The sequence below is a fragment of the Thamnophis sirtalis genome, unplaced genomic scaffold (assembly GCF_051295495.1).
Source record: "Thamnophis sirtalis isolate CommonGarterSnake01/CBP01778 unplaced genomic scaffold, rThaSir2_p1.2 scaffold_4, whole genome shotgun sequence".
Lineage (NCBI taxonomy): Eukaryota > Metazoa > Chordata > Lepidosauria > Squamata > Natricidae > Thamnophis > Thamnophis sirtalis.
In genome coordinates this window covers 127,013,146-127,037,773 of record NW_028261384.1, presented here as the reverse complement: position 1 = coordinate 127,037,773, position 24,628 = coordinate 127,013,146, and the positions used below count along the sequence as shown (strand labels likewise).

At 42.8% G+C, this 24,628-nt stretch overlaps 1 protein-coding gene across 1 annotated transcript in view; it reads right to left on the bottom strand.

Annotated features, from left to right (window-relative positions):
* Nucleotides 1-5,057: 5,057 nt before the first annotated feature.
* ADCY4 (adenylate cyclase 4) overlaps nt 5,058-24,628 on the bottom strand; it is an 83,705-nt gene continuing 64,134 nt past the window's right edge. Inside the window, exons 21-26 of the mRNA XM_087714155.1 lie at nt 22,769-22,927; nt 21,503-21,649; nt 18,252-18,359; nt 16,283-16,397; nt 12,811-12,935; nt 5,058-8,507 (exon numbers count right to left, since the gene is read on the bottom strand). Coding sequence (XP_087570281.1) covers nt 8,355-8,507; nt 12,811-12,935; nt 16,283-16,397; nt 18,252-18,359; nt 21,503-21,649; nt 22,769-22,927 — 807 coding nt within the window. The 3' untranslated portion in view covers nt 5,058-8,354. The remainder of the gene's footprint in view (nt 8,508-12,810; nt 12,936-16,282; nt 16,398-18,251; nt 18,360-21,502; nt 21,650-22,768; nt 22,928-24,628) is intronic.

Genomic DNA, 24,628 nt, shown 5'->3' with positions numbered 1-24,628 from the left:
TGAGAAACCAGTCAAGATCAACTAAGGATATGCAGAGCTGGGGACCGTGGAACTGAGCGCCTGTTTCCTAAACAATATACAGGAACATGATTGGACATTTGCAGATAATAAGTGAATAACCAAGGAAAGGTGGGGGGGGGGAGAGAGGAGAGGGAATGTTCCTTTGTGTTGTTTGCCCAGGAAAACTTCAGATTCAGTTTGCGCTACTTCTGCAACCATCTCAGTTTCAGTGAAGTATATTCTTGGCAAAACAAATTGCCAGGAGTCTGCCTTTGCTAGATGACTGAATGGAAGGGTTGACAGATTCATGCAAAGGCCCTGTATAATGGACAAACTCATCGTGGGTATCTTGAATGCAGAGCAGTTTTTCAGGAATTGAAATGCAGTGACCCAGATGGTTTTGTGCAGAGCTCAGCATGCACATGAGCCAGCAGTGCACAGTGGCAGCCAAAAAAGCCAAAGCAATCCTAAATTGCATTAACAAAGGGATACAATCAAGATCAAGTGGTACTAATACCACTCTATAAAGCCCTAGTAAGACCACAACCAGAGTACTGCATCCAGTTTGGTCTATAAAAAAGATGTTGAGACTCTAGAAAAAGTGCAGAGGAGAGCAACCAGGATGATTAGGGGACTGGAAGCTAAAACATATGAAGGACAGTTACAGGAACTGAGTATGGCTAGTCTAGTGAAGAGAAGGACCAGTGGAGACAGGATAGCAGTGTTCCAATATATGAGGGGCTGCCACAGAGAGGAGAGGGTCAGGCTATTTTCCAAAATACTTGAAGGAATAATGGATGGAAATTGATCAAGGAGAGATTCAATCTAGAAATAAGGAGGAACTTTCTGACAGTGAGAACAATCAACCAATGGAACAGAAGTTGCCTTCAGAAGTTGTGGGAGCTTCATCACTTGAGACTTTCAAGAAGAGATGGAACTGCCATTTGTCAGAAATGTTCTAGGGTCTCCTGCTTGAGAAGGGAGTTGGACTAGATGACCTATAAGGTCCAACTCTGATAATCTGTTAAAAAAACCTCTCCAGTGGGAGCTGCAAGGGGTTGCCACTTTGCTATTAGGTACAATTCAAGGTGTTGTTTGTCACCTGTAAAACCCCTTGTGGCTTGGGACTAATTTACCTGGTCACATCCACCTGAACCACTAGAGCGGGGAGGCAAGGAATGTTGTGGGTCCTGTTCCCTAAATAAGTACCTTTGGTGGGACCCAGAAGGAGGGCCCTCATTGTGGTGGCTCCCTCTCTTTGGAATCTCATCCCTTCAGAAATTAGGTTGTCCCAGGATTTGACTAGAAGTTCTCCAGCTGGACAGACAAGGAAAGTGTGAGCTCTGAAGAGCCTCACGTGAACTTTGTCTGACAAACCAATGCTGATATCCTTTTTGTATCAGAACCTCCCGGTTGTGTGTGTGTGTGTGTGTGAAGAAAGGACAGTGTCTCATTAGACCCAGAGGGAATGCAACAGGTCTCTCATAGGTCGGAGATTTGCTCTCTGAATCAGCATCGGGGAGGCAGCATGGCAACATAGCTGCACAAGAAGCTGACCAGGCCAAAGCAGCTGAGCAGTAGCGTGCAGGAGACAGGATGAAAAGCCTGGTAAGAAGATCTAATTAACCCACAGTCATAAATCAGAATTTGGAAAATGCAAAAAACCTTGAGAGTATAAATAATATTGATGGACAGATCGGGATTTTGGCAGAAAGAAAGAATGAAGAGGAAAATGGAGGGTTAAATCACTAGCCCAAAAAGAACCATTTGCTTTAAACAATTTGGAGACAGAGAGAAGAAAGCAGAGAAGTGAGAAACCCACTCAAACACAAACTTTAAATTTGGATTTGAAAAGATTGTGTTTTTAAAAGAAATTAGGAGGGTGAAATGGAAACCAAAACATACTGATTTGCTTTGTTCGGGTTTTTTCTAACTTATCTTAAGCAACTCCAATTAATGAGAGGTGGAATGTAACAAGGGAAAAAACCCAAGAAAAAGCACTATTTTCTCACTGATAACCTAATCTTGCCTATGTATCAAATGGAATGTGAAACTCTGAGCAGGAAGTTTTAATTAACCAATTGTCATAAATCAGAATTTGGAAAAAGCGGAAGGCAAAGAGAAACATACCGGAAACTTGCTGTGTTCGAGTTTGTTCCAATTAATATATTTTAAGCAACTATAACCAATGGGATTTAGAGGTTAACAAGAAGAAAAATAAAATAAAATCAAGAGCTGGAATTTTTATTTTATTTTATTTTTTGCCGAAGGAAGAACAAAGGATCAAGATGGTTCCCGCCTCTCTTCCTCTCCACATCAGCTGAATTAGCTAAATTTAAGGTGGACCAGAACCCTGAAATAAGAACTGTATAACTAACTGTAATTTTGAAAATGGACATTATGGCAAGATGGGAATTTGAAGAACTACGTGAAATTATAAAAAATATGCATAAATCATTTAAAACAAGTCTAAATAAAATTTTGAAGTTAGATATTGAGAAGAAGCAGGAAGTGAAGGAAGATGTGAAGGAAGAAGAGGGGGGATAATGAAGGGGTAGAAATGGTGGAAAATAAAAAGCAGACAAAAAACTTCATTGGGTTTGACAGTGGCATAGGGAAAACTGAAGGAGGAGAGTAATGCCTCAACAAGGGGAAATATAAAAGATTTCACTGGGTTTGACAGTGACTTGTGGAAAATTGAATGTCAAAGCAAAAAAAAAGAGAGAAGATAGGAATAGAGAAATGGGACAAAAGACTTACTAGGAAAAAAATCAGACAATTAGAAATTGTTATAAGGGAAATATAAGGCTGAGATATGTAGTTTACTCCTATATATGATAATGAAAGTGAGTTGTTAACTGATTGAATATGATAATGGAAAGATAATTAAATAAAGGTCAAAATATGTGGAATGTGGACAAATATGAAACTCTTATATGGAGAATGTAAAATAGAGGTATGTGTCACTTTTATACATGATAATTAAACTGAGTTGCTAATTGATTGAATATGACAATGAAAGGACAATTAAGTATAGGTTAAATATTATAGAACTCTTAAGATGATGAACAAAGTGAGATGTGTTATTCTATATAGTAGATTAGTGAAATTGTAATGAACAGTAAGGATTGTTATTTAAAGACAATTAAGGGTAAGCAAAGTTAAGATATGGAAAAATGGAGAGGGAACATGAAATATACTTATAATGGAAAATTATTGAGATTATAAAGACAGTATTACAAATTTGGGGCATGTAAGGATGCATAACTATATAAATATAATGATGAGAATAGCTGGGAATCATAACCAGGTCTACATCTTAGCCAAAAATAGGTGGGGGAGGGGATGCTTAAGAATACCATTATTATATATGTATACTTTTTTTCTTTTAAAAAAGGAGGAAGATATATGTTAAAATTAAATATGTATATTGAAATGGAATTATAAATACCATCAACATAAAACGGAGCTTGATCAGAGGCTGAAATACACCAAGTAAATGGGATGAAGAGTGTGAAGTAGAGGAGAGAGGTAAGGGAAGATGAGAGGGATAGGAGAGAGGGCAGGGGAAGAGAGGGGAAGAAAGAAGGGGTGGAAAAGGGAGAGAGGAGAAGGAGAGAGGAAGGGGAAGTAGAGAAGGATGACAGAGGGAAGAAAGGATTTAGGGGAGGAGGAGGAGAGAGGGAGAAGAAAGTGATGGATAGGGTAGAAATCCGGTGTATGGAGAGCAGAAGAGCCAAGAATCGTTTTTGGGAGTTGATGGTAAGATGAATTGATGTAAACATTTAACAATATAATATGATCTTGATTATGTAATAGTATACACGTGATCATTTGTTATGAAAATGAAAAAATAAAAAACTTTGTAAGGAAAGAAATTAGATTGGCCTCCACTTTGACACTCTTTCATAAAGACCTGCAGAGTTGGTTTTCCAGAAGTGGACCTGGACAGCAGTGGGTTTCACATTTTGTTACCACCAGTTTGTGGGCACATGCACCCCTTCTGTGCCAGAGGTGGGTTCCAGACTTTTTTTTTTACTGCTGGTTCACTCAGGGATGCACTTCGCGCATGCGAGCTCTTGAGGCGCCCAATGCGTGCATGCCCAGTAGTGAAAAATTGCTTCTACACATGCGCAGGAGCCAAAAACAAGGTGGCGGCAACTACAACACCACCAATAGAACCAGTACAATCACATGTCCACCAAAGTTACTACCTATTTGGCCAAACCGTACCCTACTGGTAGGAACCAACCCCTGTTCCATGCAATGTGCTTTGCTTGCACATGCATCTTCCATGCATGCACCGTAAACGTACTTAAATAGGACAGCACAGAGCCAGGGTGGGTGGGCGAGTGGGCGGGCCCAACCGTGATTTCCGCTACTGGTTTGCTTGAACCTGTCTGATTAGCACTTATAGCAATAGCAATAGCAGTTAGACTTATATACCACTTCATAGGGCTTTCAGCCCTCTCTAAGCGGTTTACAGAGTTGGCATATCGCCCCTACAGTCTGGGTCCTCATTTTACCCACCTCGGAAGGATGGAAGGCTGAGTCAACCCTGAGCCGGTGAGATTTGAACAGCCGAACTGCAGATAACAGTCAGCTGAAGTGGCTGCAGTACTGCACCCTAACCACTGCGCCACCTCGGCTCTCGGCACCTGTAGAAGTGGGGAACCCCGAATGAGATGGAGTCCATCAAATGGCTCATTTGACTGTGTGTTGTCACCCAGGTTTATTGTTTTGTTATTTTCATTTTCTATGCTGTGTTTTTATTGCTTGTCAGCCGCCTAGAGTCGCTGTGAGCAAGTAGGCAGCAATATAAATTTTCTAAATAAATTACGTGTTTCATTTGGCATCCTTCAGGTCCATATATAACTCATCTGTATCTCTTTAAGGCAGCATTTAAGGGAGGTTTTCTTTTTCTGGTAAAAACAAAGCTTTTATACTCCCCTGGCCAAGAACTGCAGTTCTTAGGAGAAAGGCCTGCAACCCTGCAAATGTTTACAGAAAAGAGGCAGCACAAAACCAATTAAATAAATCCTTGGACAACTAAAAAGGTAGAAATAAAATAGATAACACTGTTTATTTTTTGCAAGAATTTAAATATGCCAGCTTTGGTTGTAAAGGACACACACACAGAAAGAGAAAGACATGCGCGCACACAGACAGTGTGAGGGTTGGGGGGTTCACAGAACTGGAATAGAGAGACGTTTTTTTCCTGGCAAGGCCTCCTTATACATCAGTAAAGGACACTGCATAACACAATTCCTGGAAAACTTACAATAGATTTCAAGTATTTGTTTTTTTGTTTTTTTGCTTTTACTCATTGCAAATGACTGGAAATCTCAGCTAAGGAGATTTCAGGGAGAAGTTGCTTCTGTTGTATTCAGGGCAGGTAAAGATCAAGGCTCCCCTTGCACATATGTGCTTGTCGTTCCTGACTCCACGTTCCTGACTCCAGGGGGCAGTGCTCATCTCTGTTTCAAAGCCGAAGAGCCGGCACTGTCTGAAGACGTCTCTGTGGTCATGTGGCCGGCATGACTAAACACCAAAGGCACACAGAACGCTGTTACCTTCCCACAAAAGCTGGTTCCTATTTTTTTACTTGCATTTTTCAACAGCCTGGCAATATTTTTAATACAATACAATAGTAGAGTTGGAAGGGACCTTGGAGGTCCTCTAGTCCAACCCCCTTCATAGGCAGGAAACCCTATACCGTTTCAGACAAATGGCTATCCAACATCTTCTTAAAGACTTCCAGTATTGGGGCATTCACAACTTCTTTAGCAAGCTGTTCCACTGATTAATTGTTCTAACTGCCAGGAAATTTCTCCTCAGTTCTAAGTTGCTTCTCTCCTTGATTAGTTTCCACCCATTGCTTCTTGTTCTACCCTCAGGTGCCTTGGAGAATAGTTTGGCTCCCTCTTCTTTGTGGCAGCCCATGAGGTATTGGAACACTGCTATCATGTCTCCCCTAGTCCTTCTTTTCATTAAACTAGACATACCCAGTGCTTCATATGTTTTAGCCTCCAGCCCCCTAATCATCTTTGTTGCTCTCCTCTGCACTCTTTCTAGAGTCTCCACATCTTTTCTACATTGTGGTGACCAAAACTGAATGCAGTATTCCAAGTGTGGCCTTACCGAGGCATTATAAAGTGGTATTAACACTTCACATGATCTTGATTCTATCTCTCTGTTTATGTAGCCTAGAACTGTGTTGGCTTTTTTGGCAGCCGCTGCACACTGCTGGCTCCTATTTAAATGGTTGTCCACTAGGACAATCAGGTTTTCCTTTTACCATTAGCTAAGGAATGCTGAAAGTAGTAGTAGATTAGCCTCTGGAAGGTCATGGATTTTCCATTCCTGCTTTAAATCCCGTGCCATAAGTTCACTCTGTGTGTGTGTGTGTGTGTGTGTGTGTGTGTGTAAAGTTTATGCTGCAATTGTTTAAAACACATTTGCCATCTCCTTCCACTGTACATTGATTTCAATGGATGAAGTGACTGAGAAAAGAGAAAGAGGGAGGGAGAAAGCAGGCGGGTAGGCAGAAAGGAAGGGAGGGTGGGGTGAAAACATCAGTGTTCCAATATTTTAGAGGCTGCCACGAAGAAGAACGAGTCAATCCATTCTCCCACGAACCTGAAGGCAGTCCAAGAAGCAATGGATGGAAACTAATCAAGGAGAGAACCAAGGAGAAATTTTCTGAAGGTTATAACAATTACTCAGTGGATTGACTTGCCTCCAGAAGCTGTAGGTGTTCCAACACTGGAAGTTTTTAAGAAGAAACTTAAATAGTTCCCTGCCTGAGCTGGTTTTTTGGATTAGAAGATCTCCAAGGTCCCTTTTATTCTTTTACTCTGAAAAAAGGAAGGAAAAGAAAAAAAGGGGGGGAGCAAGGAGATCCCCTTAGTTGTTAAGCTCATTTTAACCACACAAACCTGCTTTTAAACTTGGCAAACATATGTGAGCATTACAAAACACACAAACCACAAAAGAAAGAAGAAGTGTTGCTGGGACACAAAGCAGGAAGTTGACCTAGAAACAAAGGCAGGAAACGGTAGCATTTTCTGTTGCTAATCTACTTCCATCAGATATATCTGAGTCAATACCCAACCAGCTCTAAGCAAAAAGAGAATACCCCCGTTATGCCCGTAGAATAATAACTTCTCTACTGCTCTCATTCTCAAATTATCCTTATATGTTGTTGTGGCCCACCAGCAGAGCTGGCAGCAGATTCAGAGAGGAACGTAGGCCACTCCTGGAGTCTGGGGAAGGCTCTAATGAGGCCTCTATGTGAGAGGCAGAGAAGGGGCCAGAGCTTATGCCAGCTATTAGCTGCCTTCAGAGTCAGACATCAGTGAGGCAGACGAACAGCTGGAGCCTATTTCCAGTGTGTGCATGCACATAGTTGCCAGATGAAGGGAACAGTTAAAGAATTTGGGTTGACTTGGGAGTAAGGCCACAGGTGGACGATGAATGGCCCCTCCCAGAGAAAATAAAAGAAGAGCGAAAGTGGAGTGGAGGTTGCAGGAGACAATTAGTTCGCTTAATTGGTTCATGACTCTCCGAGACTCCTTGCCAAATTCTGCAGATATTGCCCTGTCAGATATCCAAGCCAGATAAGGTCTGTGACTGTAAATCCTCCCTCGAAAGACTTTGCTGGATGTGAATGAGAAGAATTCACAGTAAATTAATAAAAGGGTTTTTTGTTGGGACAAGGAGTTTGCTTCATGCTCTTGGGAAGCCTCGGTCAGAACAAATGTCATCTGCCTGTTGAGATATCTGCACAACCCGTAACAACACCCATGTCATGTATTCAATCTTCAAAGGCTCTATGAAGCCAATCCTCAATTTTGTTTGAGAGTGGGTTGAGTTTAAAGGTCTTCTGGGCATGATGGTTGTGGATTGGTAATACCAGTACAGATCAGATTGAAAGAAGTTTGTGAACAAGCCATCATCAAACACCGCAGATTAGCAAACATGTAGAACACTGAAGGTCTTCAAAGGAGGATCCATTGCCTCCAGGTGGACTGGAGAATTGCAGCTTTCTTTTGTTGGATCAGGATAAAGATCTAACTTGTTTTCTCAAGAGGATCACCCAATGTTCTTAGTGGCCCACATCTGCTCACTTGCAATTACAGTCAAACATTGGCTTGCTGTGGTGATGGAGCTGGAGGTTTCCTCATAGAAGACAAAATGGGACTTCCTTGGACTCTGTCTCTCCCAATTCTCATGGTAGGTGCCTCTTCCGGCAGAACTAAAAAGGTCTGTTTAAATATGACACCTGCTGTCCCCCAACTACCCAGAGGAATTCACCAAGAATTCCAACCCTCAAGAGTCTCATTTCATGATATTTAGCTCAACATTGGTGCTTGGGAGCAAGAACGAGCTGTTTCCGTGCAGACAAAGTAAGTTCTTAGTTCACCTTTGCCCTTGACCTTGATAACTCCACGAAGGGAGCAAGTGTAGCCTAATGTCTCCAAAGCTTTAGCCGTCTCTTCTGTGACCTAGGAGGAGAAAGAAGGAGAATGTAAAGGTGGGTGATATAACCACAGCTAGACGAATGAGTCTTCATTTACATTAGCAATACGTTTGGGGGGGAAAACTCCTGCAGTTGGTATGGGAAGAGATAGTACAGGAGGGTGTGGCCCTCCCAAATTTGGTTTTTACTGGCATAGGGCGGCAGAAGGCTGTCGCAGCCACCACAGGCACCCCCGACATAAATGATGTTGAGCTGGCCGCACCCACCCTGGCCACATCCACAAATACTAAGTTAGGCAGAGTCAAAGAGTCACTGGAATGTACTAACTTGATGTGCGTCAAATTCGATTTCATTGAGGGCTGCATCAAGATTCTTTTTGACTCAATGAAATCAAGTTTGACACACATCGAGTTAGTACATTCCAGTGACTCTTTGACTCTGCCTAACTTAATATTTTTTTCATTCTGACTGAAGAAGTTACTTGGATGAGTAATGAAATGAATCAGTATATTAAACTTTGGCCTAGTTGCCACGATTTAACCTTTTTAGATACAGCTATACAGTTATTTTTGTCCTCTCATTTGCCAGTTTTAAATTATTTATTACTGTGCCTTTCCAAATGAATGGTATAACATTTTATTAATAGGAGAAGATACTTTAGATTTTATTTGGCCCGAGAACATGTCAAAAGTTTCAGCTAGAATCCCAAAGACTTCAAAAGCAACAGGATTTTCTTATTTTGCTTTGCTTTTCGTTGAAAACATTTCGCTTCTTGGATGAGAAGTGAAATGTTTTCAAGAAAACAACAACAGCAACAAAAAGAAAGTCCAGTTACCTTTTGGGGGAGGAGGGGCGGGGGGGGGGGGAAGCATCCAGGACAATCATGACCTGGATAATTGAAAATCTTCATAGATTTTCAGGCGAAATGCCACCACAGAAAAATGAAAGCAGGTTCAGCAAGCTATCTACATAGCTGTCTTCTTAGTCAGGTTGGTTCAGGGGTGAGATTCTGCTGTTTCGGACTGGTTCGAGTGAACTGGATGCTAATTTTACATCTGGTTTGCTGAACTGGTAGTTTTAAGGACTGGCTGGCCCTGCCCATGAGTTTCCCAGGAGTCTCCATGCAGCCCATTTTGGATGCCAGGTAAATGCAGGGCCCATGCAGAGGCTCTGGGAGGGTGAAAAATGGGCCTCCCAGAAGTTCCAAAAGTCCAGAAACGGGCCAGTTTACAGCCTCCAGAGGGCCTCCGGAGCTGGGGGGGGAGGCCATTTTCACCCTCCTGCTCAAGGAAGGCCTTTAGAGCCTGGGGAGATTGAAAAGCCCCCCCCCCCCACCTCAGCAGGGTGCAGGAGGCCAAGTAGGCCAAGCCCACCATGGCCAAGCAGCCGGGCAGAGAACTGGTTGCTAAGAAGTTTTGAATCCCACCCCTGGATTGGTTTCAACTAGATTAAGCAAGTAAAACTAATGTAGACATTAAATGGATTTGTTATGGTGGGGTGAAACAAAGTAAATAATTACAGCCTCAGTGCCATAAATGGAATAGTTGCTTCCTCTTTCTGCAGTCCCTAAAACTCCTTCTGATCCCGCCCTGCTGAATTTCAGCAGCACAATTGTTTAAAGATAGAATGAAAATGGAAAATCATCTCGGGAGCTTAATATATCTCTAGAGATTTTGCTCCTTTTGATTATGGTTGTACTGTGGATTCAAAGACAACCAAAGAGAGAGAGAGAGAGAGAGAAAGAAAGGTATTAAATATATTGTTGTTGGTTTAAATTAGAATTGAATAAAAAAGGCAAAAGGGAAGCAATGAACTTGGAGGTGTTAGATAGACTGGTAGCCTGTTTCCGTGGCCCGACAAAACCACGCTCGTCAAAATAGCAGCGACAAATAAGTGCCGACAAGTATGCGTCATCATTAGCACGCCCACATTACCGCGTCGATATCAGCGCGACGACGAAAGCGCGAAGGAAGAAAGGTTTTTGTATTTTGAATGTTTTGAAACAGTGAAATGTAAATAAAAGTTAGGCTTAGGTTTAGGTTTAGGGGTTAGGGTTAGGCTTAGGTTTAAGGTTAGGTTTAGGGGTTAGGGTTAGGTTTAGGTTTAGGGTTAGGGTTAGGGTTAGGGGTTAGGGTTAGGGTTAGGGTTAGGGTTAGGGTTAGGGTTAGGGTTAGGGTTAGGGTTAGGGTTAGGTTTAGGGTTAGGTTTAGGGTTAGGTTTAGGGGTTAGGTTTAGGTTTAGGTTTAGGGTTAGGTTTAGGGGTTTGGTTTAGGGTTAGGTTTAGGGTTGCATTTTACTGATCACTTGGGAAGGCACGGATTTGCCCTCCGCGCTTATGTCGGCGTGGTAGGGTCGCATTTCATTTAGCGCTTCCGACAGCGTGGATTAGCCCTTCGTGCTTATGTCGGCGTGGATAAGGACTTCGCAGTATTGTTGGTGAACCGCCTGTTTCCCTGAAAATAAGACTTCCCCGGATAATAAATCCAATCTGGCTTTTCAGCATATGCACTAAAATAAGCCCTCCCCAAAAATATTGCAACACGGCAGCAGCCGCGAGGTGACCACGTTCGCTGCCTCCTGCACCTCAAAAATAATAAGACCTCCCTGAGGCCAAGTGCTTATTTCAGGGGTCAAGACCCTGTCTTATTTTCAGGGAAACGTGGTACAATTACTAATAATCATTCTAATGCATTTCAGACAAGGTCATTCTTTTAACTTTCCTGCAGAAGACAGGAAACAAAGCATGGATTGATTCCACAGAAGATGTATCTGGGGTTTTTTTAGTTGGGGAGGGGGTACTTTCTCAATTATGTTTTTTCTTATCTGAATCAAAAAGTGGTCCATTTTGTGGTATCATATTTGCATATACTCTTATCACTTGCAAGCATGTGGATAGTAAACAACTGTTAGTCCGTACGCATATGCCTCCTGACTATAGTAAGTGTAGCTCAGGGGCCTCCCAATTTGGCAACTTTAAGAATTGTGGACGTCATCTCCCAGAATTCCTCATCCAGTAGTTGCCAAGTTTGGAGACCTCTTGTCTAGGTTATTGTGTAGAATATCAAATGATGGCAAGGAATTGACGCAGTTCTGATTTGCTAAGCTGCAGCCCACATGAATGAAGGCCACAAACAAGGCTACTCCAGTCCTTGATGTGTGATTCCAGGTGGGTGGGTGACGCTTCATAAGCACGTCAGGCATAGATTATTTTCTCTCCTACTCTAGTGGTGTGGTCGACCTTGATGCAATCAGCCACAATGTGAACATGCACTATGTTCCTGTAATCTATTGGCATTCAGCTCAAAAACCTTGAACCAAAAGTACAACTGCATTGTACACCTCCCTGTGCAATAAGGATAAAAACAAGATCATTTTCCTATCACCATTTCACTGACAGAGGTAGACATTTTCAATAGCTTGGCAGCCTGTCTCCAGCAGAATTCAGCCAGAGGTTTTTGGGATAAACATATGTAGATCTTCATCTCCCTTCCTTTGATCCATGAATTCCAGGAACAAAGGAAAGGATGCTTCCTTTCCATATTACTATTAGGATGAAAAAGGGACACAGTGGCTCAGTGTCTAAGATGCTGAGCTTGTCGATCAGAAAGCCGGCAGTTCAGTGGTTCGAATCCTTAGCGCTTCATAATGGAGTGAGTTCCCGTTACTTGTCCCAGCTTCTGCAAACCTAGCAGTTCGAAAGCACATAAAAATGCAAGTAGAAAAATAGGGACCACCTTTGATGGGAAGGTAACAATGCTCTGTGCATCTTTGGCCTTTAATCATGGCAGCCACATGACCATGGAGACGTCTTCGGACAGCGCTGGCTGTTTCGCTTAGAAACAGAAAGGGACTCTGCGCCCCTAGAGCCAAAAATGACTAGCACACATGTGAAGGAGAACTTTTACCTTTAACTTATTAGAAGGAAGAACCATGGTAGATGTTCCTTTCAGGAACTTAGCAATAGCAATAGCAATAGCAGTTAGACTTATATACCGCTTCATGGGGCTTTCAGCCCTCTCTAAGCAGTTTACAGAGTCAGCATATCGCCCCCACAGTCTGGGTCCTCATTTCACCCACCTCGGAAGGATGGAAGGCTGAGTCAACCCTGAGCCGGTGAGATTAGAACCGCTGAACTGCAGATAACAGTCAGCTAAAGTGGCCTGCAGTACTGCACCCTAACCACTGTGCCACCTCGGCTCTTCCGACTCCTGTTATATTTACTATAGGCTTATTTCATCTAAATCTGTTGAATGGTTGCAAAGATAGAATCAGGAGTTCTAAGACCCAAAACACAGAAAAGAGAAATCACAGAAAGGTTTTGTATCTACCTGTATCTTCCCCAGAACTCCTGTGCTCTCCATTCGACTGGCTACATTCACAGTGTTTCCCCAAATATCATATTGGGGTTTCTGAGCTCCAATGACACCAGCCACAACAGGTCCATGGTTGATACCTGCAAAAGTTTCCAGAGTTTAACAGTGGTCATCTATTGAATCAAGCAAGGGTATAAGTCGTGTTAGATCAAAAGTTCGTACCAGCTCTTCATAATCAATTCGCTTCTCACATTTGTGTCGCTATCTCCTTCATTGCTCCATTTCCTAAAGCGAGTGTACATCAACAGTCCAAACTCTGATCCAAAAACCTAGCCTTTGTGCCTTTTCTAGGTTTTGAGGAAGAGGTTTCTCTATAGCAGGGGTGTCAAACTCGATTTAGTTGAGGGCCGCATCAGGGTTCTGCTTGGCCTCATAGAACCGGGGTGGGCATGGCCAGGGGTGGGTGCGGCATGAGTGATGGGTGGGGCCAGCTTGATGTCATTCATGTCAGGGGTACCTGTGGTGGTCAAGTGCTAAGGCAGGATTTCCCTGAGACCCCCCTCACTCTTATAATCTTCCTTCCTTTCTTTTATCTTCCTTCTCCTTCCTTCTTCCTTCCCCTCTTTCCTTATTTTTCCTTCCTTGCTGTCTTCCCATCTTTCTTTTCTTTGTCTTTCCTCTTTCCCTTTCTCCTTTCCTGTTCCTTCTTGCATGCTCAAATGGAAAAAGGGAAACATTTCTCCTTTTGTTCTCTTTTTAGTTTGTTTTGCTAGCTCTCTTCCAGAGAAAATGGAGCTGGGGGGTGTATCCCTCCCCCGTGCCCAGTTTTCAGCCACAACAGCCTCCTGCAGCCTTCTGACAGCAAAATTACAGCTCGGGGGGGGAGGGGGCTGTGTGTGGCCCCTCCAAGCTCCATTTTTGCTGGCAGAGGCACCATGGACATCTTGGACATAAATTGTTTCAACTTCTACCCTCAAAACAACGCTATAGAGCACTGTACACCAGAACTATTAGACACAAGGACAGTTTTTATGTGAATGCCATCACTTTGCTAAACAGCTAATCCCCACACCACTGTCGAATTATCTACTAAGACTGTATTACTATTATTCTTTTCTTTCTTCCTAGTAACTATCTCTTTCCACTTATGACTATAACCATATTGCTTGTATCTTTACAATTTATGTTGTTTTATTTGTTTCCTAGTATAACTTGATTGCTTATTAGTAACCTATGACTATCTCTAAGTGTTGTATCTTATGATTTTTGATGAATGCATTCTATTTTTCTTTATGTACACTGAGAGCATATGCACCAAAGACAAATTCCTTGTGTGTTCAATCATACTTGGCCAATAAAGAATTCTATTCTATTCTATTCTATTCTATTCTATTCTATTCTATTCTATTCTATTCTATTCTATTCTATTCTATTCTATTCTATTCTATTCTATTCTATTCTATTCTATTCTATTCTATTCTATTCTATTCCATTCCATTCCATTCCATTCCATTCTATTCCTTTACTGTTTCTAGGCCGTCTCCACGGACCTTGAGTTTGATACCTCTGCTCTACAGCACCATGTAAAATTTTAAAACATAATTTGTTCAATTGTAACATAAGCACTTTTTTTTAAAAAAAGTTTTCACTCTAAAAATTCAAAAACCAATTGGTGAGACTTAGGCTGAAATCACCATGCTTAAAAGTGGTGAAGGCATATAAGCAGGCTGGAGAAAAGCCAGGAAAAGCTCCCTCAGATAAAGGATGCAAGTCATTAAGGAGACAAAAAGTTGAGCCTGAGCATATGGCAAGACCCCTCTTCAAGTCTCACCAACAAAAGAGTTGAGCCCCTCCCCACCAACAAAGCAAGACCTTTGTAGGGGTAAAAGGGGTTCTGGAACCTGCCCACTCTTTGAGTCATGTTTGGATCCCACTGTTAGGGTTCCAAGTAACACCGCCCAACGAAAGACCCAGTGTAAAAGATGGCTTCCAGGTCTGACGCCCAGGCTTGGCAGCTTCCGTCCCTCTGGCTAGTGCTCTGGTAGCCTAGTTGTAGACATTGGATAAGTGTGAATGAAAGAGAGTGTGTAAGATGACGTACTGTATTTTTCAGACTATAAGACACACCGGAGTATAAGACTCACCAAGATTTTGAAGAGGTATTTTTTTAAAAAAAGTTTTTGCACTCTGCAAGCCTCCCAAATCCTCTGCACTCCTCGTTATAGGGCATGCAGAGAATTTGAGAGGCCTCTAAAGTGCTCCTGGGAGCTGGGAGGGGGGGCAAAAACAAGCAAAAACTGCCCCATTTTTCACACATTTTTTGAAAGAAAACAGGGCATGCATAGGCTTTGGGAGGCTTGTAGAGTGCTCCTGTGGGGCTGGGGGGGGGGGGCAAAATGAGCAAAAAAATGACCCTTTTTTGGAAAAAAAATGGGGCATGCAGAGGCTTTGTAGAGTGCTCCTGGAGGCTGGGGGTAAAACGAGCAAAAAACGGCCCATTTTTTGCTCGTTTTTGCCCTCCCCAGTCCCAAGGAATATTTTGCAGGCCTCCCAAACCCTCTGTCCATTTTTGTGAAATGGGCGGGTTTTCGGGAGGCTAAAAATGCTATATTCAGTGTATAAGATGCACCCAGATTTTCACCCTCTTTTTGAGGGGGAAAAGGTGTGTCTTTCATTCTGAAAAATATGGTAAATATATATCTTATAATCAATAAAAGTTTGCTGTTGTTTTAAATTCACTGGATCTCCATGTATTTTAAAGAACTATTTGTGCCTCAGTGTTCAACTGAAAGTGATTTATGTGTGGCCATTTTCTTGGCCTGTGTGTACATGAGTGAGGGACCATAACTGAGACAGCCCTGCTTTTTTTTTGTCACTCCTACCTGATTCCAGCTGGAACAATTGAGCCGCCGTGGCAGAAACAGCTGGGAGGTGCATGCACATTGAGGCAGCTAAATCAAACAGGGATCATCGAGAACAGTTGAGAGGTGGCCGTATGTGCACTGGGGCGGCTAAATCATACAGGGATGGCTGAGAGGTGGCTGCATGTGCCCAGGACTTGTTTCCTGGTGTCGTGTGGGGGATGACATGTGTGTGTGGGGCTAAGGTGGGTCAGCGGGAACATTTAAAGGTGATGGGGAGCACTGGACAGATAGCCCTGACTATATTTCATTGCTTTGCTTTGTGTTCATTGTTGGTCAGTTCATGCCAGAGCGGGGGATAAAATTTCTACAAACCGGGACTGTGTTTGTGGTGTTTTCTTCCGACCTACCGGAACCTGACACTGAACCTGAGAGCACACTTGTATAATAGTGCCAACATTTTTCATAGCTCAGCTACTGAAGAAAAATAACGTGATTTGCACACCAGCTTCCCCTTTTCTCCAAAAAATATATGCCCTGTTTTCATCGTATCGTGAATTCATAGCCAAAGTATGTTTATACGGGAAGGAATTTTCTTAGTTCATGCTCAGTTTATTAACACTCACCCACACGGAGTTTGAAAGAGTTGAACGAATGCTTGTTGATAATGTCCAACTTGGCTACCAATGCCATGGCAAACTCCACCATGGTTCCCAGGTGAGTGTAGCTCCATTCAATGTCCTGCACAAATTATCCGTGTAGATGGATGTATCAATGCAAGCCAATGGATAGAAAATGTAAAAAAACAAAACAAAACAGAGAGACAGATTCACACAGGTAAATATTAAGAGGAAAGTGGCTTAGCACAAATTGATCAAATAACAAAAGTACCAAAGATGTGTTTTCCTAATATTCTCCTGCCTCAAACTCAAAGTGAGCCTGTTGTGGCCTGCCAGCGGCCAGGTGAGCTGGCAGCAGATTCGGACAGTGAGGAGGTTGGGGAGGAACATGGGCCAGTCCTGGAGTCTGGGGAAGGCTCTGATGAGGGCTCTGTGTCGGAGGCAGAGATGAGGCCAGAGCCATATGCCAGTTATCAGCTGCCTCCAGAGTCAGACATCAGTGAGGCAGACGAACAGCTGGAGCTTGTTCCCTGTGTGCACATGCACTGAGTTGCCAGATAAAATGGACAGCTAAAGAACAGGGGTTGACTTGGGAGTAAGGCTACAGGTGGACGATGAGTAGGAAATAAAAGAGGAGCGAAAGAGGAGTGGAGTTTGCAGGAGACAATTAGTTCGCTTCATTGGTTAGTGACTCTTGGAGACTCCTTGCCAGGTTTTGCAGATATCGGCCTGGCAGCTCTCCAAGCCAGATAAGATCTGTGACTGTAAATCCTCCCTTGAAAAACTTTTCTGGATGTGAATGAGCAGATTTCACAGTAAATTAATAAAAGGGTTTTTTTGTTGGGACAAGGAGTTTGCTTCAGGCTCTTGGAAAGCCTGGGTCAGAACAGAGCCCTTCAAGTTAGATGATACTAGGAAACCATTGCTGTGGCTTGTAAAGTGAGTCACACCTGATTTAAAAACCTTTTTTGCCACAAAAAAATGATTAAGTGAATCATTAGATAAATCACACAGTCATTAAGTGAATCTAATCTCTCCCCATTGACTTTGCTTGTCAGAAGCCAGTTGGGAAAGTCACAAATGGTGGTCATATGATAGAAATAGCAATAGCACTTATATGCCACTTCATAGTGCTTTTACAGCCCGCTCTAAGCGGTTTACAAAGCCTATTGCTCCAAATAATCTGGGTCCTCATTTTACCCACCTCGGAAGGATGGAAGGATGAGTCAACCTTGAGCCTTGTGGGATTCGAACTGCCAAACTGCAGCTAGCAGTTAGCTGAAGTAGCCTGCAGTACTGCACTCTAACCACTGTGCCACCTCGGCTCTCCTAAGCCCCTACAACCATTGTAAATACACGTTGGTTGCCAAGGAATCCCATTTTGATCACATTAATGTGGGGGTGCTGTGAGGCTCATAAATGTGGAGACTGCTCATAAATCACTTTTTTCAATCATTGTAAAGCTTGATTGGTCACTAAACAAGTGGTTGTAAGTCCAGGACTACTTTTCTTGTGGTGCTATAGTGACAGAGTTTTGCAAATTTGAATTAGCTTCTCCCCTCCCTTTATCTTCAGGTTCTTCATGTGAACCTAGGAAGGTACCAGTCTGGGATGTTTCCTGATGCTACATTCTTGCTGTGGCCTCATCCACCTCTTATCTAATCCTTGCTTTGGTAATGATTCTTTCTCCTGTTCCTCACAGTCATTCCCTCTGACCTCTACAGATTCTTTATCATACATATTCCATTCAAGTGCATATATACCCTACTTTCCCAGGATCTTGAAGGGCTAAATTATGGAACCATTCCAAAATTGAAAGATCCTATATTCCCAAATAATTCATACAAAAAAAAAGATGCAAATAATAAGCACCAAATCTATGCCTGTGAATATGCTAATGTGGAAACAGAGCATGAAATCTCATTCCCGTTGAAAGATTCAGGATGAGTAGAGTCATCCTAAATGAAGACATCACCTGTTGGCTATCCTGGCCAGCTGCCACGTTTAAGCCAGTAGCTGCCATGTAAGTGCTGCCAATGGTTTTGATCTTCTCAACCCCACTGAATTTCGGTTTCAGAAGCAGCTATTAAAAGAAAGACAGGAAATTGTTTATTCCGATAGTTCAAATGCTAAGACATTTTTGTATATCAATCATTTATCTAGCTTAGAATTTTTCTCTGAAAGATATTTAGTCAGATGCACTATGAGTCTGAAGTATGATGGCGATACAATCAGGCCGAGGTCATCTCCAGGCATGGATGCTTCTTACAATTCTGAGACTGAAATAATGAATGTTATACAATTTATTGCAACAAACTCCTACTCCCTTCTAATATTTATAAGCTTAGTTTGGTAATGAAGCATCTGCTAGAAAACCACCAACTTCAGAGAGCACCAAGGACCCCACAAATTACAGTTTTACAATTGCAGAGTTTCTTCAACTAGATATCATCCATGGTGATATTAGGTTTCTACAAGTCATATCAGGGGTGGGGCCAGCCAGTGGTAGATCAGCCAGTTCTCTGAACTGCACACAAAGTTAGCATTAACTGGCTGACCAACTGCACTCAATGTGTAGTCCTCAATGGAACTGCATCTTCATGGAGGGAAGTATGCAGTGGAGTACCCCAAGGCTCTGTTTTAGGCCCAGTACTCTTCAACATCTTCATCAATGATTTGGATGAGGGAATAAATAGGGAATTCATCAAATTTGCAGATGACACCAAGCTGGTAGGAATAGCCAACACAGAAGATAGGCTTAAGATACAGAAGGATCTTGACAAGAATATTGGGCACTATCTAATAAAATGAAATTCAATGGTGAAAAGAGTAAGGTTCTGCATTTATGCAACAAAAACGAAATGCACAGGTACAGTATAGGTGGTACCTTGCCCAACAGTAGTAACTGTGAGAGGGATCTTGGAGTCCTAGTGGACAACCATTTAAATATGAGCCAGCAGTGTGCAGCAACTGCCAAAAAAGCCAACACAGTTCTGGGCTGCATAAACAGAGGGATGGAATCAAGATCACGTGAAGTGTTGGTAGCACTTTATAATGCCTCGGTAAGGCCACACTTGAAATTCTGCATTCAGTTTTGGTCGCCACGATGTAGAAAAGATGTGGAGACTCTAGAAAGAGTGCACAGAAGGGCCACAAAGAGATTAGAGGACTGGAGACTAAAACATATGAAGAATGGTTGCAGGAACTGGGTATGTCTAGTTTAATGAAAAGAAGGACTAGGGAGACATGATAGCAGTGTTCCAATATCTCATGGGTTGCCACAAAGAGGAAGTCAAACTATTCTCCAAGGCACCTGAGGATAGAACAAGAAGCAATGGGTGGAAACTAATCAAGGAGAGAAGCAACTTAGAACTGAGGAGACATTTCCTGACAGTTAGAACAATTAATCAGTGGAACAGCTTGCCACCAGAAGCTGTGATTGCCCCAACACTGCAAGTCTTTAAGAAGATGTTGGATAGCCATCTGTCTGAAACGGTATAGGGTTTCCTGCCTAGGCAGGGGGTTGGACTAAAAGACCTCCAAGGTCCCTTCCAACTCTGCTATTGCATTGTATTGTATTGTAACCGGTATTGTAACCAGTTTGGCTGAACCAGGCCGAACCAGCTGAATCCCACCTCTGGTAATATACCCTACTTAAATAAACTGATTTATTTAATGCTTACTTCCTAACCTAGCACTATACTAACATTTCTCCAGATTATAGATTCCTCAAATCCCATCACTATTCTACATCTTATTATTTTAACCTGGAATTAAAAGCCGCGTTTTTGAGATCTTCGGAACTCCCCTTGATCAACACTGTTGGAACATAGTTTCCACCATTTTGGCACAGGGAACAGTTGGAAACAGGGGTGGGATCCTACCGGTTTAACAACCTGTTCGCTGTGCACATGTGCACAGTTTACAGAAAATTCACCTTCCTCATTACTGCTGCCAAGGAAAACAGCTGAGGCGCAGCAATCCACTCTGCCACTTTGGAAATATAGGATAGGGGTGGGCGGGCAGGCCCACTTCAATGTCAGACCAAACCGGTTCGCTCCCAGCTGATAGTCGGAGCTACCGGTTTTCCCAAACCAGTCCAAATCGGTGGAATCCCACTCCAGCCTAGCCCACAAATGATATAACTCCAACCAGCTTTTGGACCTAAGTCCCTCCCAAATGATAACTATGATCTTTGATGACCCAAAAGGTGGTCCACTTGTATTTTCAATAATTATTGGCTGCTGGCTTTGATTGGGTGATGTTTGGTCGCTTGAGTATGAATTATTTATTTATTCATTCAAACATTGTATTTCCTAGAAATAAACAAAACTGTCACAAGATCTATTGGCTTTGATTATATTATGGTACATGTAAGTATGGTTTTCCTTATGCACAATTACTATAACTCTATGATTATTATTTTTTGTCTTACGAGAGGAAGAGGCCAGTGTAAGGAAGAGTGAACCTATTCAGTATAAGCTGTTCAAACAGTTTTTATGTGAACTGGAATAAAAATGTAATTGAGAGGTTTTTTGTTTTTTTTTGGTGGTGGATGAAATGGAATAACCATATTCTTTTGCTTGTTCATAAATCTATCTCATCTTTCTACACCCATCTGTATTTTGATTATCTTTCATATTTTATTGCATTTTGTATGGAATTTCTGCTAAAATAAGGTGCATCTGTTTTCTTCATTTTGACTTTTTTAAACTTTTTATTGAATTTTTACAAGTATGAATGCTTGTGGGAATAATTGGAAAGCAGTATCAAAATTCTGCAAATGTATAATATTTAAGTGCAAGCAATGTAAGTATACATGCACACCAGGGGTGGGTTTCAACCGGTTCGCGGTGGTCCCTGCGAACCGGTTGGTCGGCGAACCCTGAAGTAAGTAACTTCCTGGAACGGCGAAGGGCCCAGCTGCCCGCCTGCGCTTCTTACCCGGTTTTGACGAGTTCTGCGCTTCCACACATGTGCAGGACACATACAGCACCTGCGCGATCCTCCAGGAGCAGCTGGAGCATCGCACAGATGCTAGTACGCATGCATGCACTGCACGCGTGCACGAGGACGCCACCGGCCCCGTTCCAACCGAACCGGTTGGAACGGGGCGAGAAACCCACCCCTGATGCACACATATATATATACAGAGAGACAAGAAAGAATGAGAAGGTATAATTGTACACATCTACCAACAGCTACTGTACATATATTTTCCCATACCTCATCAAAGTCAGCAATGATCTCGTTGAGCAGTCGGAGGCATTCAAGTCCCTCATGGTTGACGTTGGATTCAGAATAAAATTCTTTGAAGTCCGGGATCGAAGCGAAGAGAACACAGACACAATCATAAGATTGGTGATAGAGATCCTGCTGGCAGAGAAAGACTGAGAGTCATCCAGATTCTGAAACCGTAACCCTTAAACTTCAACATGCAAAATCAAACTCCAAACATCAAACTCTACCACCTACAGAGGGATAGGAAAAGATTAAATTGGAATTTGCCCAGAGTCATTTTTTCAGGAGATGCATGGCAAATAGAGGATGGATGGATGGATGGATGAATGGATGGAGGGAGGGAGGGAGGGAGGGAGGGAGGGATGGGCTGCTGTGAGATTGCATGAGTTCAGGCAATCCTCTAACTAAGGATCTGCCCAGTTCGATAAACCTGCAAATTCCACCCGTGGTTGGCCCTGCCCACCCCACCCCACCCTTCTCAGAAGTCACCCTGCAGCCCATTTGGGATGCCAGGTAAGTAAGTACGGGGCCCGTATGGAGGCTGGGGGAAGATGAAAAACTGGCCTCCCGGAAGTTCCAGAAACAGGCCCATTTCTGGCGTTCATAGAGTCTCTGAAGCCCTCATGAGTTCATCTGTCCTCAAATGTCTGTAAGCCTGCTAGCATAAGCCGTTCTTGAGATACCTTCAAAGCTCAGGGGTGATAAGGCCAACCTCATCTCTGGGGGAAAAGTTTCTACAATGTAGATGCCACAGCAGAAAAGAGGCCACCAAATGTAGTTCCCTAGATGAAGGAACCTATAACCTGTTTTGTTTCTGCAACCCAATTCAAGATCCAAACTTTAGCAGCCAACTTCTAGGTGGATTAGTTGTCCAGAAAGACACAAAAAAAATCTGATAGATGAGCAGAATCTTTCTTCCTGCCATCTTCCTTCCTTCCCTTCCAACCTGTGTTGGCAATGTGTCAAGAATCTAGATAAGTAACATTAGCATAGTTTGGCTTCAGTTCTCTCTTTCTGGCATCATGAGTAGGTGTGGTATTCACTTACCTTCCCTACCAGTTCACAAATGTCCGTGCATGCACTCAGTCTTTCGTGCAGGCCCTTTGGCTTGAAAATGTGCCTAAACAGGAAGTCATAGAGATGGGATGGGTGGGCCCAACCGGGATTTCCCCTACTGGTTTGGGCAAACTAGTCTGAACCGGCAGAATACCACCTCTGATCATCAGTGAAATATCAACCTTCAGGTCTCACCGTATTGCGCCGGTTCTGGCGAATGAACTGCTGGGCTACATCAGCTGGGAGAACATTTTCCAACAGGACCCGGTTGAGGTTCTCCATGGTTTCAATCTCTTCACGTTCTTTCTTGAACTTCTTCTTCCAGAGAAAATCTAAGCGGCAGTAATACTCATTCTGAGGTAAAAGAAGGTTCAGTTTTGCAATGAGGACCTTTCCTTTCGCGAAGCAATATTTTAACCCAAAGTTGAATTTTGGGTTTTCTTGATGCTCTCTCCGAGCTTGATGGTTTTCTCGCAGACATTTCATTATCAACCTAGGTCACATCATCAGTATTAGAAGGGTCTAGAGTTTCATTTTGTTTTTATATATTAGGGGTTTGCCCTGTCAGTGCTGGTGGGAACGTTTTTGGCAGTCTTTTGATTGAATAAATAATAAATATTAGGTGGGTAAAATGAGGACCCAAATTGTTGGGGACAATATCCTGACTCTGTAAACCGCTTAGAGAGGACGGTGAAGTGGTATATAACTCTAAGTGCTATTGTTATTTTCTTATTTTCCACACAGCAATCCTGTGAGATGTGTTGGGCTGAGAGACAGTGATTGTCCCAATGTCGCACAGCCTGCTTTCATATCTAAGGCAGGATTAGAACTCAGAGATTTCTAGCCTGGTGCCTTAACCACTAGACCATGTCTCAGCAGAAGCTGTTCTGACTGAGGCTTCCCAACAGCATGAAACAAACTCCTTGTGCCGGCAAATAACCCTTTTATTAATATACTATGAATTCTGCTCATTTACATCCAGCAAAGTCTTTCAAAGGAGGATTTAAGGTCACAGAACTTATCTGGTTTGGAGAGCTGCCAGGCTGATATCAGCAAAACTTGGCAAGGAGTCTCTGAGAGTCACTAACCAACTAGCGAACAAATTGTCTCCTGAAAACTCCACTCCACTTTCGCTCCTCTTTTATTCCCTTTCGGAGGGGCCATTCATCATCCAGCTGTGGCCTTACTCCCAAGTCAACCCCTTTTCTTTAGCTGTTCCCTTTATCTGGAAACTCTGCGCATGCGCACACTGGGAACAGGCTCCAGCTTTTTTTCTGCCTCACTGATGTCTGACTTTAAAGGCAGCTGACAACTGGCATATGGCTCTGGCCCCATCTCTGCCTCCGACACAGAGCCCTCATCAGAGCCTTCCCCAGACTCCAGGACTGGCCCATGTTCCTCCCCAACCTCCTCACTGTCTGAATCTGCTGCCAGCTCTGCAGGACCCTACTGGGCCACAACAGAAGCATGCAGAACAAGATAAGGTTATATCGATGTGACATGTATTGTGAGTGTGGTATACAGTGTGGTGAATTTGTGGTTTTTATTAAATGGTAAAAAGATTACAAAGAAAAAGAGTTCAATAATGAACCAAACTAAGTTCCAGGAAAAAACATTCTAAGAACTCGGTATTTTGACGAACTAGTTCTTACATTATCTGGAACATTTTTTTCATCAAATCAGTTACTGACTACGTGAAAATTCCCTCATTCACAAAAAAAAGGAGAACAAAACCAGATGTTTGTAAAACACACGGCCACATGAAATAGCTTTTTTGAATGCTGGTGGACAAACATGAGCAAAGATTTTCAAAGCCTCAAGCCACAAAAGAGGAAAGCATGCGGCAGGATGTGAAGAGGTGACTTTGAAAGAGTGATGGGAAACTTGCCTTGCAATTTCACTCAAACCAACTTCCCCAAGGTGCATTTCGTGAGTTCAATCCAGAACCTGCCCCACTTCTCATCTGTCATAGAGGAAAACTTCCTGGTAGGACCAACGCAAGTATAGCATTGTCACCTAAGCTTCGGGTTGGAGATATCAGAATAATATATTAAT